Genomic DNA, 20487 nt, shown 5'->3' on the forward strand with positions numbered 1-20487 from the left:
CGCGGGTAGGTCATTGGACTGGCATTGGACTGTGGTTAAGTAAGCCAGCATCTCTCGGGCCGCAAAGGCCAGGAAAGGCGTGACAGTTTCTAGTCTTTCGCTCCAGCCTTAGCAAAGTGGAGGAGTAAAGGGGCGGGACTTCAATGGCGGTTAGGGAAGACCTGGCTGCGGGGTGATATGGGAGTTGTAGTTCTATGGGGCTGGCCTAGGTGGTCAACAGCATTGCTTGGGGGCACGCTGCGAGTTGTGTGTTTGTGTTTTTTTTTTGCCTCTGGACTCGTTGCTGTGCTTGGGCCTTACCCTATTTAGGCAGATGTTTAAACTGAGGCTATGAGTGGTACCAGATGGTGATGGCCTATTTGCCCTCCTCTCCCCCGAATTATTCTATCCAAAACATTTTCTCAAGTTCCCTGTAAGGCTTTTGAGAGTTTCTTTCTCCATACCTATTGCTTCCCCTATCCTTTTCATCCACTCAACTGCTGGTCCATTACCTTATAGGAAAGGAAAAGGCCTGATACTGCAAAAATTAAACGTGGGGAGAACACAGAGAGTAATTGCCCTTTCATAGGACACTGTTAAGGTTTAAATTTATTTCGTTTTTTGTGTCCCCGACCCCCGAAAAAAACCGAAACAATAATAATGAAAACATCTGTTTTCCAAACCAGTGAAGGGACCATGAGAGCACGAACAATACAGGAATCACTTATATTTGACTATGAAATAGAAGAGTACACCCTTTCACACTTTTTCCCTCCCCAAACAGGAACAGCCTAAGATCTGCTGGAGAGAACTTGTGAAATTGTCAATAGTAAAATAATAGCACGGGTTGTTGATCATGTGATCCTAAGATTCTTTCCCAGGCACCACACCTATTGGTGTTCTGATAGAGCAGCGTACTAGTCAACCTACTAACAGAAAAGGTGTGTCAGAGGCCCTGCTTCCCTTCCCTTAAAAGCCAGACCTTAATTGCTCAGCATTTGGGAAAACGATTCCAGTTGTATGTATGTTTTTTCCTGTTACTTTGGTTAATTGGAACGTGTTTGTTCTGCATTTCCCATTAAATGGGAATGTTGCTGTATTCCCAGTGCCTTAAACTGGATCTGCTAAATAGTAAATGCTCAATAATTATTTGTCAAATGAATATAATATTCTTCCTTTGTATCTCCTCTTAATACTTAGAACAAGATTTTGTATTCCGTGATTCCAGAAGACATAGTGTTGACTAGAGCGAACAGATATTCAGTCACACTGGTGGCCAGGGAAATGCCTGAGGCCATCGGACTATCCACTTAACTGTAGGTGGAGGAGATTACTTTATCTGAGAGGCCCACTATGTCATAGTGTGGACATCAATGCACTAGCTCTTTTTGCAGAGGCGAAGAGCATGAATTTGGAGTTTACAGGCCTCAATTTGATTCCTGCACTGCTACATACTAATGGTGGAATCTTGAACAAATTTCTCAACTTAAGTTTTCTCAAAATGTGGATAAATCTACCCACTTCATAGGATTATTGTGAGAAATATATAAAATAAAGAATGTAAAGCACCTTTTTGAATTTTCTCTTTTGCCACCTTTTGCTGCTCCCCAAATTCATCCTGTTATTGTCTAGTCAGAAATATGGCTTCTTTAGTATGGATTGTGTGTAAAGTGTTCTTCAAATCTTACAACCCAGTAGGAAATGCGTACTCATATATCTAGGGAGGGCTCAAATTATTTAGAAGTGCATTTGCATGGAAGTTAACAAATTTTTCAAATGGTGAAGGATGGTACTCAATCAACTAAGCCACACTGGCCAGGGCTCTCCAGGCGTTTAGTAAGCCAATTCCATGGTGAAGATGGGGACCATTTGTGCCCTCATTTCACAATCTAAGACATCTATTCTCCAGGTAAAGCATCCCCAGGTATTTTTTTATACCTTCCTATAGTTTTCATCTGAACCTGCCTCTCTGTTTATTGCCCACCTCAGATGTGGCACTTCAGCCTGAATCCAGAGCTTTGGGTGTGTCCAGAGTTGGGAAAGTAGAATTTGGAAGGGGAGAGTCAGAACCCTGGAGGGGTCCTCCCGGCTCCAAGGAGCATCTTCCCTGAGACATGTTGCCCCAGCCCATCTCCTATCTTCCAAACACAGGACCTACTGGGTTTTTTCTCCTCTTCTGGCATTTACAAACTATTTGGCAGGATTTCTGTGCATAGTCAAGTCACCAGTTTCAAGTAGTGACACATTTTAAAACAATACAATTAGCCCTAGCTGGTTCGGCTCAGTGGATAGAGCATTGGCCTGCGTACTGAAGGGTCCCGGGTTCGATTCTAATTAAGGGCGCATGCCTGGGTTGCCGGCTTGATCCCCAGTGGGAGGTGTGCAGGAGGCAGCTGATGAATGATTGACCTCTTGTCATTAATATTTCTATCTCTCTCTCCCTCTCCCTTCCTCTCTGAAATCAATAAAAATATAAAAAAACAATTAAAATTTTTTAAACTAATGTTTCACATTAATGAAAAATCAGGGTGGTGGTGGTTGTTCCTGTTCCTAACAGTTTTTTTCCACTGCTATACAACCAATGCATAGAATAGTCCCTGACACATAGCTGGTTCTTAAGAGATATTTGCTGCATATTTGAATGCTAATAAAATGAAATACAGAGATAAATATTTATTGAATGAATATGTGGGAAGGATAATTTTATTTACAAATGATCTGGCTGAGAAGAAAGGAAGGTGAAAACCACGCTGAGAACCCACCACGGAGCACACATAGGCCAGCCAAAGGCATGAGTGAGTGCACCCCTTTCCCCTCCAGGCCGATGGTGGAAGCCCACCCAGGTGCCCCCTCCAGGGAGCTAACCTAAGCTGCAAGCCCAGGGTGACGGTGACGGTGCTGGTGTTGGAGAAAGGGGGGGCCAGTGGGTTAACTTCGCTCCACCGCCAGGTGGCCTGCTGTCTCCAGGTGAGGGTGGGCAAAGAAAGTGGGAGGAAGAGGAAGCCAGAAGCTGGGGCAGGAGAGAACAGTAATAATCACATCTCTTGGATGCTTAGGAAATGCCAGCTCTCTACATCGATTATTTGGGATCCTCATAACATTTCCGCAAGGGGAATATTATTACTCCTATATATAAGGGAACATACAGTTCCATTCCCAGTCAGGGCACACATCCGGGTTGTGGACTCCATCCCCAGTAGGGGGCATGCAGGAGGCAGTCGATCAATGATTCTTTCTCATCATTGATGTTTCTCTCTCTCCCTCTCCCTCTCCCAAAGCAATAAAAATATAATTTTTAAAAATGTGGTGAATGAATGAGTCAACACATAAATGAACAAACAAATGTCTTAACTCTGGTGCTTTGCTACTTTTCTCTTTTGTTGCCCATAACACTGGAGAAAGTTCATTGGAACTAAGGGAGCCAAGTGGCTTTGGGATTTCTAAGCCAAAATAGCAGGGAGTGGGGAGGAGGTGACCCTGATAAAGGGCAGCTCTAAGCAACCCCGAGTTACTCAGTAACCTGAGCCCTGGTCCCCATGGATGGCCTGGCCAGGCCGGTCCAGGGCAAGCGGCAGACACCGGTTCCCCTTGGCTACCCTTCAGGTGCTCAGCCAGTCCCAGCCGGAAACCAGAGATGGAAAGTCGAAGATTGGACAGACCCCAGGCCAGGCAGGCAGGGAGCCGGTGACAGAGTCAGGGGCCCCCTAAGAGGAGGTCTGAGGTGGAGGAAGGAGTGAGAGATGAGGTCCCCAAATCCATCAGAGCTTCCAGGGCCAGAGGAGGCAGGAGGGGGCACCGAGAGCTTGCCATCGCTGGGTGAGCCGAAGGAAAACCATGGACTGAGCCTTCCAGAATAGGCGGTGGGCCAGGGAAACCTCCACAAGGGTCTCGCTCTCTGCTGGACCGAAGGGTGGAACCAGCTGGTGCTCACTAGTTGTTAAAATATCAACATTGTCCCATGCAAGCTGGTGAAGAGCTGCTGTCCAAAGGTCTCCAAGTGTACCCTCTAGCGGCTGGCCCAGCTCTCCTGGCCCTTCCAAGGGTTCCCTCTCCACCTCTCCACAATCCAGCACATAAAGGGTTAACACCTGCCAGGGCAGGGGTTCTCCAGGACCCAACCCTGTTATGGTGCTGACTAGAACCCCAGGAGCTGGCCCAGGATTGGCACTAAATGGATAGTTGTTGAATGAATGGATGAGCAACAGAAGAGAGGGAAAATCAGAGATCCTGAGGAATTTAGAAAAACTGAGTCAGCAGGTAAGAAAGAGATGGAGGAGGCCGGAATCGGAGGAAACTCCCGGAGATGCTAGGAAGGCCCAGCTGAGGAGGCCTTGCTCTCTCTGGTTCTGCAGCTCTTGAAGACTCTTCCCCTTGTGGGGCCTATCCAGACCCTGCCTGGGCGACCCAGAGCAACTCCTACACCCAAACAGGGCTCAGAAAGCAGGCTGTGTCTCTGGAGCAGAAGGCTGAGCCTGGGAAGCTATCCAGATGCTGATTTACCAAGAATCATTACCCCAAAGACTGTTGACCAGACATCCACTGCCCACACCACTCCACAGGAGGAGCTGGAAAACAGCTTTCCTGCTGATCAAGTAGAGAGCCTCTGGGCCAGGGGCCAGGGGCCAGGGGCCACTGACGGCCAGAGAGCATGCCTGGCCTGCTAAGAGCAGTGCTACCAGAGGCTGCTGCTACCCAGCGGCTGATCCCCCACCCCCCTGCCTGTCTGGCTGGGCACTTAGGTCAGGCAGTTGGACACCTAGAATGCCACACTGTCCCCCAGAGCCCACGCTGGCCCAGAGGCTCCAGCCCATGAGGGGAGGTGGGGGAGGAGGTGAACTGGGGAAAGGAGGAGGATCGGGGCCTCCTGAGAAGGGGCAGGGCGGTTCTTAGGAGGATCCCCACTCCGTATCTGCTCTGGGGAGTGGCTGGCGCCTGTGGACCCAGACCGCATCTCCTGGGAATGGCAACTCTCCCTTCAGGCAGGGCTCTGGAACACCTTCGAAAACACCCACAATCCCCTCCAGCATGACAGGCCCCTCAGACAGTAGGGTGGGGCAGAGGGCCTCTCCTCTCACTAGCCCCTCTGACATTGGCCTTCAGCTTTTCTTCTCTGAAGAGCCTATGGCCTGCAGGTGTCAGAAGCAATAGTCCAAGTCCCCCACCTGTTCAGAGCCCTCCAGTGGCCCAGCATCCACTGGGTGGAGGCCATGGGCCTTAGCAGGGCCTTCAAGGTCTTTTTAGACGCCCCACCCTCAGCCTCAGTTCCTGAACACACTGGACCCTCACACAGCCAGGCTTGTGCCTATACCGAGCCCCTTCTCGAAATGTCCCTCTTCTTTCTTCACTTGCCCCAGTTCAGGGTTGTCCGTCTAGACTTCCTGTGGACATCCCCTCCCGGGAAGTCTCCATTTCGGTCCTCTCCCTCCTCTCCTCTCCTGTGGGGTCCGCAGCCTCTCCTCCTAGGTCCCCGTGGCCTCTGTGCTTCCCAAGGTCACATATTTACCCCAATGGCAGTTAAATTCCCTCCTCAGTGTCTGTCTCCCAGCTGGACGGGGGCTCCTGGAGAGGGCTCATCTGGTTCACCTCTGAAGCCTGGCTCGCAGTAAGTGTCCTCACTGTCCGTCTACCACCCCAGTGGATGCAAATCTTGCTCCTGTAACAAGGACTGTTGACTCCTAAGACCTCCTTCTATCTGGCTTCCCTTCTCTACAGCTGCTGAGGCAGCCCAAAGCCTCCCAGATCCTTCCCGGGCTGCACAGGGGAGCCCCGTGTCAATGAGGCCCCTGCCCAGCCTGCTGCACTGTGGTGGGGTGCAGGCTGGAGATGGGGAGGCGGAGGTGGGAGCAGGGTAAGCACCTGGCCTGCTGAGGCCCAGACCTCCCCAGCTGGGTTAATCATCAAGGTCTGGAGAGCCATCTCTTTATCTCTGTTCTCCATCTTTCCGTTTGGAAAAGCTTGAGTAACCCCTCAGCTTTCTTACGTTAACCCTGGAGGGGCCTGGGTAAATTTTTCTTTACTGATTTTGAGAGAATTTTACCAGAGAGTAAAGTAAAGGGAGAGGGAGAAAGAGAAAGATCCATGTGAGAGCAGAACATCCATCGGCTGCCTCCTGCACGCCCCCTACAGGGGGTTCGAGCAAGCAACCTGAGCGTGTGCCCTGACGGGAACCCAAAGACTTTATGGTGCAAGGGACCACACCCAACCCACTGAGCCACACCGGCAGGGGCAGGTGGGGCCTTTAAGGGGCACTTATTCTTTAGGAAACACTCTTTAAACTAACACAGGTTTTGGGGGGGGGGTGTTTGTTTTTTTTTAGGGTGCAGGCCCCCTCCCTTCCTTTCCCCCACTGGGTCCGCTGCTGTGCCCCAGCAGGCACAATACATACTGAGCAGAACAGCGCCAGGATCAGCTGGGCAGAAACAGGATCTGGGGTCCAAATGCCCCCATCCCTCCCAGTCCTTGCCCTCCTCAGGCCTCCGGCCCAGGACCCCGCCGCTCTCCCCCCACCCCCAACCCCCAACCCCCAACCCTCCGGAGCAGCAGAGGGCTCGGTCTCCTCGTGGGCGTGGGCGAGGCCTCCCAGGGGGAGGGCCCTGCAGGTGGGCTGGATCTGGCTCCCGTGAAACCTGCCCGGCACGCCCGGGAGTGCCTGTCGGCGCCCAGAGCCGGAGCCGGAGCCTCTGCCCATGGCCGGAACCCCCCGCCGCGCCGCCCGCCGGCGCCTGCCGCTCCCCCTGCTCTGCCTCCTCCTCCAGGGCGCCACCGCCATCCTCTTCGCGGTTTTCGTCCGCTACAACCACGAAACCGACGCTGCCCTCTGGCACAGGGGCAACCACAGTAACGCGGACAATGAATTTTACTTTCGCTACCCAAGTGAGTGTGGGCGAGGGCTCGCGGGGAGCAAGGACCCCAAGGAGGGGGCATCTGGGTGCCCAGATCTGCCCTTAGGGGTAGGTGGGCAACCCTCTCGCCCTGAGATGAAGATGCCCCAGGTTTATAATAACACCTTTCCCCAGCGTCTGCCATGCTCCGGGTTTATGCTGAGGGCGGCACATGCATTATCTCCTTTACTCTGTAAACTAGACAGAGGTGGGGGACCTGAGGCTCAGAGAGGTTAAGGGGCCGTTCAAGGTCCTGCTGTCAGAATTGAGGGAGCTGGGATTGAAGCCCAGAGCCGAAGCCCCAGCTTTGACTGCTCCCTGGTCCTGCTCCCATTTGGCCGAATGAGGTGTGCGGGGCTGGTGCAGAGAATTCGCCTTTCCTCCGGCGTCCACCCTGAGCACAGGAAGGAGAAGGCTTCTGGGCAGGGGAGCTAGGGCGCGGCGGGCAGCAGGTGGTAATGGCGCAAGAAGACAGTCTGGACCAGGGGGGCTCAGGCACTTCTTCCCTGGTTGCCTAGAGCTGGTCCTCCCAAGTCAGAGAGAAAAGGATGGCAACGACCTACGACCTACCAGCCAACCGGAGTAGCAGTCCCTAGCACCGAGAAAGAGGCAGGGCAGCGTCATCAGCCCATTTCACAGGGGGGAAAGCAGAGGCTCAAAGAGGTTGTGACTTGCTCATGATCCCCCACCGTGTGAGTGGCAGAGTGGGAATTCCAAGCTCCTTGCACCCCGGTTCACCTGCCTGCTGACACGGCCTGGGAAGGGGAGGGTTAATCCCTGACCCCTGCTGGGACAGAGCCTCTCAAGGGTGGGGGCCCAGCCTTGAGATTCAGGCCCTGGGTAGCTGAGACCAAGGACATCAGACTCTCAAACTTCACCACAAATGCTTGGGCAGGTCTTCTCTAAGCCTCAGTTTTCCCATCTGGGCAATGGGGAGAAGGATGCCTCATTTGAAGGATATACGTGCAAAGAAGGCTCAGAGTGTGAGAGTCTCCTATAAAAAAAAAAAATCACCGGCTGCTATTACTCCGCTTTCTGTATGCAGAGCTGGCAGCAGGCTGTCCCCACCTGACCCTCTCCCAGCCCCAGCGTGACAAAATGAAGCTCACAGTGCTGAGGATCTGGAGGGTAAGGTGGAGGATTGGACCTGGGCATAAAGTGCCAGACCCCCAGACATCCTAGGCAGGGGGGGGGGAGAATGACAGCCCCTCCCTCACCCCAGTCCTGGCTGGACAAGTGAGCCATGGATGCTGGGATCACAGCCAGAGCCAATAGGCTGGGATGGTAGACTCTTGGGGTCATGCATTGTCCGGAGAGATAGGGCGTTGGGAGGGAACAGTTCACAGGCCGAGAGAAGTAAGCTCTTGTCCAAGGGTCTGACCCGGCTGGCTGCCTACCATGAACCCCCAATTGCTTCTCCCCTGGGCCTCACTGAAGGCCTCCCTGAAACCTGCCGGCTTCTCACCCCTCGGCAGTGGTGGGCTCGCCTTGGACACCGCTGTCCGCCCTGCCGTGCAGTAAGAGGAATGGCCGTTGGGAGTCCTCCCTCGTTTTCTGCCCCAGGTTTCCACCCCTGTGGACTTGGGACCCTGGTCCGGGGCGGGGAGGAGGGAGGTGTGAGGTCCCTGGAGCCTGTGGCTTTGATGAGCCGGGTCTTCACCTGTCCTTGTGTACAGGGGACGGGATCGGGGCCAGAGTGGGTGTAGCCACCACTCTTTGATTTGGGAGATGAAAGGAGCTCTGCGACTGTTGTTGTGCTGGGGGACGAGCCAATGCCAAGGGCATGGCCACTGTGAGGGTCTGTCTGTGTTGTCGGTAGGAAGGGCCCTCAACGCCCATCGGTCGACTCTACCGAGATGTGGGGAGAGAGCCAGAGAGAATGTGTGGCTGCCCAAGATCGCACAGCAAGCTAGCCAGGCTGGAACCCCGTCTCTCTGCTCTCCCTCTGCAGTCTTCCCCACGCTCCTTATCCTGCTAAGCGGGAAAAGGAGAGAAGAGAGAAACCCAGGGTTACGGGGAGCACAGAAACAAAGATGAGAAAGGGGTCCAAGACAAAAGCACAGGCAGGTCCTTTTTATACGCCTCTGGGACCTCACTCCCGGGAGAAGGCCGTAGGATAGATGGAACCGTCTTGGAAGAGGCGGGGCAGGGGGTGTGACCGGGACCAGAGTGGTTTGTGTGACCTCTTCTAGGAGAATGCAGACCCCTCTGTGACACTCACTTGTCCTGCTCCTCCTATTTTACACCCCCACTTTACAGATGAGGAAGCGGAGGTTCAGAGAGGTTACGTGGCTTGTCCAAGGTCACAGAGTTAAAAGGGGAGAGCTGGGATTTAAATACAGCTCTGTCAGATGCGAAAGCCCCAGCTTTAACTTCCCTTGTCCCACAATCTCAATCTTGTTCAGGAGTCATCCATCTAGAGGGGTTGGGGAGGGGCAGTTAGGGAAAGAGAGAGAGGGCTCTACAGAGCTTTTATCTTCTCTCCAACCAGGCTCTCCTGCCCCCACAGGGACCCCCTGAAGGGACCGGGGAGGGGTCATCTTATCCATCCCCCTGCCTCCAGCTGGCATAGCCCATGGAGAGTGTCTGTGAGCAACCTTCTCCACGGAAGGAGATTTCTTGATGTTTAGACTTCAGTTGAAAGGCCAAGGGATTGAGTTTTGATTCCAAACAAGCCTGAGGTGGGAGACGTAAATATTGTTGCCATTTAAAACAAGTTCTGGAGTGGTTTCGGCAGGTAATGGGCACAGAGCCCGGTGCCCCAGCCCCCTTCGTTATCTTTCTGTCTGTCCTTGGGCGAAAGAACAACACGGATCCCCTTGATCGTCTGCACAAGGAGACGAAGGCAGGCAGTGAGGCCTAAGAGAACGGCGGCTGTGGGTTGGGTTCCAAGTGAGGTCTCTCCTTTCTCCTGGGTTTTCCGACCTGGGAGGGAAGAGGAGTGTTGGGACCGTTTAGGAAGGCGGGTGGGGCTCTGGAGCCTCACTCCCCTTGGCTGCTGGGCTGGCAGCTTTGCAAAGGCATTTCCTGTCAGCGCCCACACGGCACAAAAAAGCATAAAAGCTCGCTTCTCTCCACATCATTGATCACATTCTGAAATTCAAGAATACATTTGTGGCTTGTCGGTGCTTCTCCAGATTGAACAAGAAAAGATGACCGTGATTTTGTTTTCTTTACGATTTGTCTCTTTCTGCAAGGGACTTGAAGTCACTCACCACAAAACCATGTGTGTACGAAAAGGGAAGCAGAACGAAATGATGAACACCTTCAGGGCCTCTCTGTAGTTGCTGCGGTTGAGATGCCAGTGTAGCTCTGAGCTTCCAGGCGGCCAAGGCAAAAAGGGAATATCATCAGCTATGTGTTCTCATCAGAGCCAAGGAAGCCGCACATACGTGATGCTTTGGTGTCTCGATGTCCGTCTTCCACGCCTGTAAGCACAGGGACCGTGGCTGCTGCATTCCGAGAGCCCGATGCGCCCGTGCTCGGTGAACACCTGTCGCCTGAATGCGGGAAAGCAGGCTGCTTCCTCGGGGGAAGTGACATTTCCTCGCACTGTGTTCTAAGCAAAAGTCCTCACGTGGAGCTATAACAGGGGAGCTTAGGGTCATGGCTGACCCTGTTTCTCAATAACTTATTTACAACAAATGCAACAGCAGCACGCACGAAACGCTGTCTGTGCTGTTTTAAGTGAAAACCAGCGATACGGAGCGTGGCACTGTATACAGAGACCCCGGGCTGCCTGCCCAAGGTCACGCTGGCTTGTGTTTCAAACCCCATTGACAGTAGATGGGAGAGGGATACAGACCTAACACTAAAGCAAATTATTTGTATGTATCTTACTGTCAGTGTTACCGTACATTACTTTATTTTTTTTTAATATATTTTATTGATTTTTTACAGAGAGGAAGGGAGAGGGGTAGAGAGTTAGAAACATCGATGAGAGAGAAACATCGATCAGCTGCCTCCTGCACACCCCCCACTGGGGATGCGCCTGCAACTAAGGTACATACCCTCAACCGGAATCGAACCTGGGACCCTTGAGTCCACAGGCCGACGCTCTATCCACTGAGCCAAACTGGTCAGGGCTGCATGTTACTTTATTAGCATAGTTTTTTATGCCCAAGAGTGCAGAATAGAAAGCAAACAGAAGATGGCCCCAAATCTCCCTGCCCAGAAACCCCACTGACAAGTAAAAATAGTTCAAGTAATTCTTCTATAAAAATAAAAATAAATCGTACTATAGAAAGAGACAAACTAAAAGGCGAAAGCCTCCTTCCCAGAGCTGCCACGTTGCGTAACTCCAGGAGCATCCTTTGCCCTGGAGTCGAGTGCCAGCGTCCCGCCCCGCCCTTCATGCCCTTTTCCCTGAGGTAATCTGTTAACAACTTAAAGCTAATTTGGAAAATTATTATTTTTTTTAAATTTAAATTTCTCAAAATGGAGAGGGTAGGTTCTGAAGTATGAGGGACGGAGGTTAGACATCAAGAAGGACTTCCCAGCAGAGAGGGACCATTGGAGAGACGCCCGGAGGGAGAGAGGATTGTGAGCATGGTGGGACAGGGGTTGCAGCGGGAGAGACACGGGTAAGTGGTTGTAAGGGACCAGAGATAGGGCAAATGAGGGGGGCGGGGAAGAGAGCAGGAAAAGGCTCTATGCCCTTGCTCTGACACGGGGACATCGGGGGTGGTCTGGGTCCCACTGTTCCAAGCTGGCCAGCTCGGCACAGGTGGCTCAGTCTGGGCGTCCCAAGCTCCCCAAACACTGGGGCGTTTGACAGCTCGAGCCTCAAGAGCGGGGCCCGGGCTGGGTGGCTGCTGGGTTTGCAGGGGGAGGGAGGGTCGGCAGAGCCTCCCCACTGCCCCGCAGGCTTCCAGGATGTGCACACCATGGTGTTCGTGGGCTTCGGCTTCCTCATGGCCTTCCTGCAGCGCTACGGCTTCAGCAGCGTGGGCTTCACCTTCCTCCTGGCCGCCTTCGCCCTGCAGTGGTCCACGCTCACCCAGGGCTTCCTGCACTCCTTCCACGGCGGCCACATCCACGTTGGCGTGGAGAGGTGGGCCGCCGCGGCCGCCCCTGCTCCCCCAGGTCTGCCTGGGAGGCCCCTGCTCCCAGGACCCCACTTAAGCCCTGACCTTCAAGTCTGCTCTAAGGATGCCGGTTTCTGACCCATCAGTTGATTTCTCTTAGGGGCCCTGCCTGTTCTTGCTGCCTGATTTCTTCTCCCAGCCTGGCTCCACACACTCAGCCACACCCCTTTCTCTCCCCATTCCTTTGAGCCCCTTATTACCCAAGAGCTGCTGGGAGGGTAGAGCGCTTCATGGAAACGGTCAGGGTTCGGAGGAGCTCCTAGTTCAAGATCCGGTTCTTCCACCTGTGGGCTTTGTTTGCCGAGTCCCAAAACCTCCCTCCCTGAGACTGTTTTCCTCCGGTACACAAAGGCAGAAGCTCTCCCCGCTCCTCCCCCCCCCCCCCCCCCCCCAGGGAAGAACTTAGACCTGCAGTCGGCTCCTGGCCTCCTCCCCTGAGCCCTTCCCCCAGGGCTCCCGGGTTCCGGCTGCTCTCACCCTCCCTATCCCCACCCTCCAGCATGATCAATGCCGACTTCTGCGCCGGGGCTGTGCTCATCTCCTTCGGCGCCGTGCTGGGCAAGACCGGGCCGGCCCAGCTGCTGCTCATGGCCCTGCTGGAGGTGGCACTGTTTGGCATCAACGAGTATGTGCTCCTTAGTCTCCTGGGGGTGAGTCTGGATGGGGATGGAGCGAGGGGGGGCGGTGGCCAAGTCCGGGCCCTGGTCAGGGCCCAGGGGAGGGGTGGGGCAGGGCGCCCCTCCACCTCAGCTCTGCCTCCCCAGGTGAAGGATGCAGGAGGCTCCATGACCATTCACACCTTTGGTGCCTACTTTGGGCTGGTCCTCTCACGGGTGCTCTATCGGCCCCAGCTGGAGAAGAGCAAGCACCGCCAGGGCTCCATCTACCATTCGGACCTCTTTGCCATGATTGGTGAGGCCTGCCAAGGTGGGGTGGGGTGGGAACCAGGTCCAGGGGCCCCTGCTAGGGGCCAGAGAGGATGATCTCCAGGCAAGGTCTCAGGGTGCTGCCTGTAGTCTTAGGGGTTCTGGCTGAGAACTCCCTTCCTACTTGGATTCTTCCTTGAGAGTCGGGGACCTGTGCCCCTCCTCCTCAGCAGTTTCATGCCAGGTTCTTAGAACTCGGCCCGGGTATGCGCAGGCCCTGAGGCCCATTCCCACGGGCCTTTCAAAAACGTTGGCACCAACCCTTGCTTAAACCCTCCAGGGCTCACCACCCACAAGTCAGAAACGAGACTCATCAGCCTGGCACCCGGCCCCTCGCCCTCCTCCCCCCTCCCAACTCCATCTCCCTCACACTAGGCTTCTCCCACCTCGTACCCCCAGGCCTTTGTCCCCGGGGCCGCCTCCCACGCCTAAGGACACTTCCTCCCAGAAGCCCCTGCCCTGGGGTTGGAGGGTTGGAGTTTGTGCGTCTCCCCTGGGAGCAGTAGGGCCTGACCTGTGAGCACCAGTCACCACCCGAGTCTTTTAAGCAGGTACCTCCACCCTGGCCTCTGCTCCTCTCTCTACCTTCATAAACGAGCCAGGAAAGGAACTGACTTTTTTTTAAGATATGATTTTACCCCCACTGCTAAACTTGACTATTTAAAAAAACAACAACATATATATGTTTTTACTGGTTTTAGAGAGAGAGGAAGGGAGAAGGATAGAGTGATAGAAACATCGATGAGAAAGAGACATCAGTGGGCTGCCTCCTGCACGCCCCCTACTGGAGATCAAGCCCGAAACCCGGGCTTGTGCCCTGACTGGGACTGGAACCAGGGAACTCTTGGTTCGTGGGTCGACGCTCAACCACTGGGCCACCCGGGCCGGGCCAGTCTTTGTGCGGGCGGGGGTAGCATTGAGAAATAACTGGAGAGAGGCTGGCTTTGTATTTCGTGCTCCGGGTTTGCTGTGAACCAGAGCACATGTAACCCTAGGACAGCGGAGGCCTCCCGGCCCTTTGAGGCCCAGATACCTTTGGCTTTAAGCCCAAAGACTTCCCCAAGATTTCCGAGCGACCCCAGAGGCCTACATGCTCAGCTCTCCTCCGCCTCCAGCTCCTTCCACACAGACACGTGGCCTTTCCTCGGTTCCTCCCCACGCTCTCCCTCCGAGCGCCCGTGGGCGAGTGGGGTGGATTTTATGGCAGGCTGTGGGGGTGCAGGGAGACCTTACATGGCACACCCAAGGGCCACTTAGCACCAAGGGGCAGTCCCTCCAGCCCCTTCCTCCTTGCCAAGCTCACCCTACCCTAACGGTCCCAGCCTTCCCTCACTTTGCCCCTGGGCCCTCCTCCCTCTCCCTCCAGGACTGACCTGGGGACCTCACATGGACAGGCAGGGCATACGGAGCCCCAGTTCTTACCCTGAAACGCCCAGGCCCGGCCCAGCCATTGCTCGGCAGACAGCGGCCTCTCCTGCACACTGCAGGGTCCACCTTTCTAGGAAGTCATTGAGGTCATAAACCAAATTATTTTCCTGACACGCAGGTCCAGTACCCAGCTCAGTGCCTGAAATGCAGTGCACTTTGTCTTTTTTTTTCTTTCCTTTCCTGATACTTTAAAAAAACACACCCTCAACCCTCTGGTTTTCAATTAAGTAGCTCCCTTGTGGGCCAGAACCCCTCTGTAGCTACTGTTGGTTGAGCATTTAGTACCTACGAGGCCGTGGGCTAAGCACTTCCCGTGTGTCATCTCATTTAGTCCTCACTTTATGAGGCAGGTATTATTATCCCCACTTTACAGAGGAGGAAACTGAGGCTGCTGAGAGGAGATGACTTCCCTGCCGTCACACAGCTTGTACCTCGTGGGGAGCCACTTCCTTCCTCTCACTCTGCCTGCCTCCCCACCATTTAGGGACCATCTTCCTGTGGATCTTCTGGCCTAGTTTCAACTCGGCACCCACTTCGCTGGGGGATGGGCAGCATCGGACAGTCCTCAACACGTACTACTCCCTGACCGCAAGCACCCTCAGCACCTTTGCCCTGTCAGCCCTCGTCGGGAGGGATGGGCGGCTGGACATGGTACGGGAAGGAGGCCTTGGGAGAAGCAGAGGGAGGACCTGGGACGGGGAGGAGAGGTCTGAGGCCCTGCGAGGCCTGTTCTCCGGGGCGCAGGGAGGGCACAGGCACATGGAGGCGGTGGGTCAGAGAGGGAGACGATGGGACAGCAGCAGGAGAGTCAGAGGTTAGATGGCGGAGGGACTTCCAGAAGCAGAGGGCGCCCCCGTGGCGGACGGGCGTGGGGTGGATGTGGGTGTGACCTCCAATGCTTGCTCTCCCCTGCTCCCTTAGGTCCACATCCAGAATGCGGCACTGGCCGGAGGGGTTGTGGTGGGGACAGCAAGTGAAATGATGCTGACACCCTTCGGGGCCCTAGCCGCTGGCTTCCTGGCCGGGACTGTCTCCACGCTGGGGTACAAGTTCTTCACGGTACAAATGCCCCTCCAGCCCTGGGCAGAACGGGGTCTCAGGGCCCTCCCTCCCACCTCTCTAACAGGCCTGGGGTGGGAGGGGCACACGAGACTCATTACTGGTGTCCTGTCCTCCAGCCCATCCTTGAGTCAAAATTCAAAGTTCAAGACACATGTGGTGTCCATAACCTTCATGGGATGCCTGGGGTCCTGGGAGCCCTAGTGGGGGTCCTCGTGACTGGGCTGGCCACTCACGAAGCTTACGGAGATGGGTAAGTTCCCCCCTCCCGCCGCCCCATGGGTCCACACTGAAGTCATTACCCCTTGGAATGACCTCTCTCACCCCGATGTGCACCAACAAAAAAAGCATTTTCATTTATTCATCCCTATGATGAGGAAACCAGAGTGAACAAGACCAACCAGGCGGACTGCCTTCCTGGTCTTCGGTCAAGTGTAGCAGGTCATTGAACAAATGATTTCAATAGTGTTACTAAAGCAGGGGTCGGCAAACTCATTAGTCAACAGAGCCAAATATCAACAGTACAACGATTGAAATTTCTTTTGAGAGCCAAATTTTTTAAACTTAAACTATATAGGTAGGTACATTGTTATTAACTTAATTAGGGTACTCCTAAGCTGGCCTTTGCTAAAAACTCAAGGGGCCAAAGAGCCGCATGTGGCTCGCGAGCCGCAGTTCGCCGACCACTGTACTAAAGGATCAGTAAGATAATGAGCCTTATGATCGACTTTTGCACATCAAGGCTCAGCGGAGAGGGCAGGCAAAAGTGACCCTCAAACTGAGTCTCGAAAGGTATGTGGGTGTCTGCTGTCACAGGAGGGTGGGCGGGGGTTCCAGGCTGCGGGCCTGACTGGGGCAAAGACAAGACTCAGCCCGATGGGTTCCCCTGAGGCCCTTTAGCGGCTGCATGATGCAATGCTCTCGTGCACTGACCCCCGCCTCCCCACAACCTCCTGCAGCCTCCAGAGCGTGTTTCCACTCATCGCCGAGAGCCAGCGCAGTGCCACGTCTCAGGCCATGTTCCAGCTCTTCGGGCTGTTTGTCACACTGACACTTGCCTCCGTGGGTGGGGGTGTTGGAGGTGAGTGATCTTGGCTGGGGTGGGGGGCTGGCAGGAGTTCCAGGGAGGGCAGAAGACAGAGGAAGGGGGTTCTCTGGAGGGAAGGCCATGGGATCCCATCCCCCTGACATTTATTTACTCGGATATTTATGGAGCACCTACTTTGTGCCAGGTGTGGGGTGGGGTTGCAGAGTTCGGGGGTGACCTCCTCCAGGTAAGGAGGAGCACGTGGGCACTTGTTTCCTCCTGGTGCCAAGGAAAGGTGGAGTACTCAGCAAGGGGCTGAGTTGGGTTCCTCTCTACTCTGGGTCTGTGGCTTCCTTGTGCTGCTCCCTCTACCCACTAGAGGGCAGTCCAAGCTCAGGCTGAGTCCCTGAAGGAGATGGCGGGCTGTGTATATTGTCTCCCCGCCCCCCCCCCCCCCCCCCCCCCCCCCCCCCCCGCTTGCAGGGGTAGGGAGCCAAGGAGGTGGCTTGGCTTACCACTAGATTGCAGCACAGAAAACTTCCACGGAGGCTGACTGCCCACGAATGCTGGGTCGGGCAGTCCTTCCTGATGTCTGGCCCTGGTCCTTGGGGTCTTCAAAATAAAAGCTTTGACTCGGTATCTTCACCCTCCTGCTCTCAACTCGAGACTTTCATTCTCAGACAAGGTTCAATCCATTTTTTCATCTAATTATTATTCAGTACACACTTTCTGCACCCTCCTGGACAGGAGGCCATAGAAAGCAGCTGTGGTTCATGAGGGAATCACCGTTTGGTTCATTACCAACCGTGCAAAACGTGAATGAATTCCTTAACTTCTCTGAACCTCAGTTCCTTCTCGGTAGTACAGGGATCACATGCACCTTCAGGATCACTACGATCACTCGGGGAGGAAATGCTTGTCCAGCCCTTTGCATGGCAACTGGCACACAGTAGGTGCTCCACAAATATGGCTGTGACTTGCCTGGGCTGGGCGGCTAGGCATCACGCTGACCCCAGGCCTCCCGGCTCCTCTGTGCCTGTGGCACTGGGTGGCAGTCTCTCCCACGGGGACAGCAAAAAGCCTCACACATCTTCCCCTGCCACCACCAGGGTGCCTACTCAAGCTGCCCTTTCTGGATGCCCCTCCGGACTCTCAGTGCTACGAGGACCGGGTTTACTGGGAGGTAAGACCGAGCTGCAGCCCCTCCGGCCCACAGGGCCCGGTCACCCTGCCTGCCCCACTTCCTGTGATCCAACCTGCCTCTTTCCTTCCTTGCTGCTCCTTCTCCTCGGGGGTGTGCCCCTGAGCTGAGGCACTGAGCCACCTGGAGCCACCCCTTTACCTGCTCCCCCACCCCTGCCCTCCAGGTGCCGGGGGAGCATGAAGATGAAGCGCAGGGACCGCTGAAGGAGGAGGAACTAGACACTCAGGCCTAGCTCGCTCCCAGCCCTTGAAAGGATGCTCTCCTTTTAGAAGATGATGCCTGGCTACGCTTGGAAAGTTCTTTTGTCGCTCCCGTCCTTCCTTCCCGCTGCAAGAAGGAAGTCACGCGTCTGAAAGAGCCTCCTTTCCGCAGGCAGCATTAGGGGAAGGGCTGTAGGAGGCGCCGGAGACGGAGGAGGAGCAGGGCTATCACTGGCCGTAGTGAGGGGAGAACCTCCCAGCAGCCTCCCCTCCACCAGCAGCCACAACCTGCAAGTGAGGCACCCAGGTGACGGCTGACCCACCGGCCCAACATCACACCGTTACAGCGTGACAGGGCCTGGCTCTCCGCGGGTGATAAACACCACTGTCACCAGGGACGCTGACTCCTTCCTTGTGTGCACTGGGGATTCGGGGAGTTCCTCCCACCCTCTAGCTCGCAGTGTTAGAAACGTGGGGTGGGAAACGTCTCGCCTCCCTGGGTCTCTGGAACGCCCTCTGGGACGCTGTGTTCCGCCAGGTGGGTACCCAGCATGGGCTTGCCTGCCTGAAGAGACAGGGAGCTCACTCTCCCTGGAACCTGGGGCTGCTGGAGAGATCCAGTCCAGAACTGCTGTCACTCTGACCCTCACCTTGGGCAGCTTCTGAGCAGGGTAGGAAGAGGGCACCCACAGGGCCTAAGAGGGGCATAAGGAGTTCTTTGCCGTTCACTCCTCAGAAGCTGGAAGCAGCCAGACACCACCTGACCTCCCTGTCCCAAGTCTGAGGAGTAGAGGAACTCATGAGTTGCCTCTGAGAAGGGCCTCCCGCTGCTTCAAGTCATCTGACCACCAGAGGGCACTCCAGACCCAGCAGAGGAGGAGGAGGCTTTCTGGCCCCTCTGTCCCTCTATCAAGAATGGAAGTTCTTCCTATAGCTTAACCCTTCCACTCTGCTTCAGCTCTGGTCCTCACCACTCGTGCCACAACTGTTTTTGAGCTCCCAGCCCCCACCACATGTCAGGCGGGTGCTAGGGCTTTCAGATCTCATCCAACAGAGAAATCATCGCTCCAATAGACCCAAACTCCTTCCCCAACCCTGAAGAACTGGGACCTCCCTCTGTCCCCAATGCTTCTAGCAGAGATCTTTCTCCCCCACGACCAAGACCCATTCAGACCTAGGATCCCAAGGAGGCAGTGGAGGGATTTCTGGGACCTGGCCCTGTCCCAGGTCCCCCATCAGGCTCCATCCTCACTGTGGTTGGATGGACTGAGCTTGGCTGGGGAAAGAGGTCAGGCCCAGAGTTGAGAGGGGAGGGCAGCTGAGGGACAAGCACTGTATGGGCACCATCCCTGCCCCCCTCCTTCACTCCCCTCCTTCCTCTGCAGCCTCCCCTGCCCAGTGCTGGCCGGGGTAGGTGTGTTGGGGGAGATTCTGGTGCTGAGGCATAAGGATGGCTGCTGATACTGCAAAGAGGTTCCCAGTCCTGTCAGCCCCTGCTGGGCAGGAGGGAGTTTGAGAGAACTGAGGCCCCAGCCCACGTTCCACCCTCTGGGGTCTTAGCTCCCAGTCCCGCTGACCTGCTCTGTCCCAAAGCTCCCCAAGCAGTCCCCAGATCTGAAGACTTCAGGCAAGGAAGATGTAAGGATAGGATGAGATCTCTCCCTGCCCCAACTCCTTCTGGGTGGGGAAAGCTATGAATATTGATTTATTCATGACTCCTACATTTTCTTGACCTACACTGCTGGTTCCTCCTTGGCCACAGCTAAACCTTCCCCAGGTCTGAAACAAAGGCTGGTCACTGCTCTCGTCTCAATCCAGGAAGGCTTCCTGGAGGAGGGACAACTGAGCTCTCTCTGGTGGAGAGCAGTTATCCAGCCAGCTTCCAAAGGAAAAGGCCACAGGTCCCGGATGGCCCACCAAGAGGCCCCTGAGAAAGGACAGTGCCTGCTGTCCCACAAACCATGGCCCTGCCTGTCCTGCAGCCTGGTAGTTCCAAGCTCTGTCCCTCCCGGAGTCCTCCTGTGGCCGGAAGACGCCTGCGCTGGCCCCTGGCTCAGGGCCCTCTGTCTGGAGGTGAACTCTCCTAAAACAGGCCCTTGGTTTTTCACTCTGCATTTCCCTCCCTCCCTGCCCCAATTTTGCGTCTAATGACTAGCGCCTTGGTGGGCCACCCGTAGATGGTTCTGCTTCGTGGGGCTGAGCCATCATTGGTGGTCTGGGTGGGGGGCCATCTTCTCCATCGTTGATTTCAGGCAGGGAGCTCGCAGCGGACCGGCTGGGCATCTGGGGAAGCAGGAGTGTTTCCCTTAGGGTTCTGGAAGGGAGCTGGCTCCAGGGACCTGTGAGATTCCCATGGTGGCTGAACCAGGACCAACCTCCCCGTCTCCTCTGCAGTCTGACTTAGCACTGCTGGTCCCTGACACGGCCCATCCATTCAGGCTGGGTCAACAGGGGACAATGAGCAGGTCAAGAAGATGGCAGGGACAGGGGCCAAGGGGCTCCTTCCTGGCCCCCTCGGGACAATGCGGCCTCGGCCGGTCGGGGACAGCCCCTCTGATCACCACCATTATTCCCCTCAGTGCGGGGCCGTCAGACACTGGCCACTCATGAACTCTGTCCGGCCCCAAAGCCTGAGCTCTGGGACGATGACGGACGAGGACACCGGCCCCTGAGGGTCTCCCAGGGCCCCACTGCTG

General features: G+C 55.3%; 1 protein-coding gene across 1 annotated transcript; it reads left to right on the top strand.

The window, feature by feature from the left end:
- Positions 1–6665: 6665 nt before the first annotated feature.
- Positions 6666–17823, top strand: RHBG (Rh family B glycoprotein; the record flags this gene model as incomplete). The annotated part of the gene is made up of 10 exons (XM_079761053.1): positions 6666–6852; positions 11727–11913; positions 12447–12597; positions 12712–12859; positions 14786–14952; positions 15223–15360; positions 15480–15613; positions 16320–16441; positions 17497–17570; positions 17755–17823. The coding sequence occupies 10 exons, from the start codon at positions 6666–6668 to the stop codon at positions 17821–17823; spliced, it is 1377 nt and encodes a 458-aa protein (XP_079617179.1).
- Positions 17824–20487: the final 2664 nt, after the last annotated feature.

Source organism: Cnephaeus nilssonii (genome assembly GCF_951640355.1).
Source record: "Cnephaeus nilssonii genome assembly, chromosome: 21".
Taxonomy (NCBI): Eukaryota; Metazoa; Chordata; class Mammalia; order Chiroptera; family Vespertilionidae; genus Cnephaeus; species Cnephaeus nilssonii.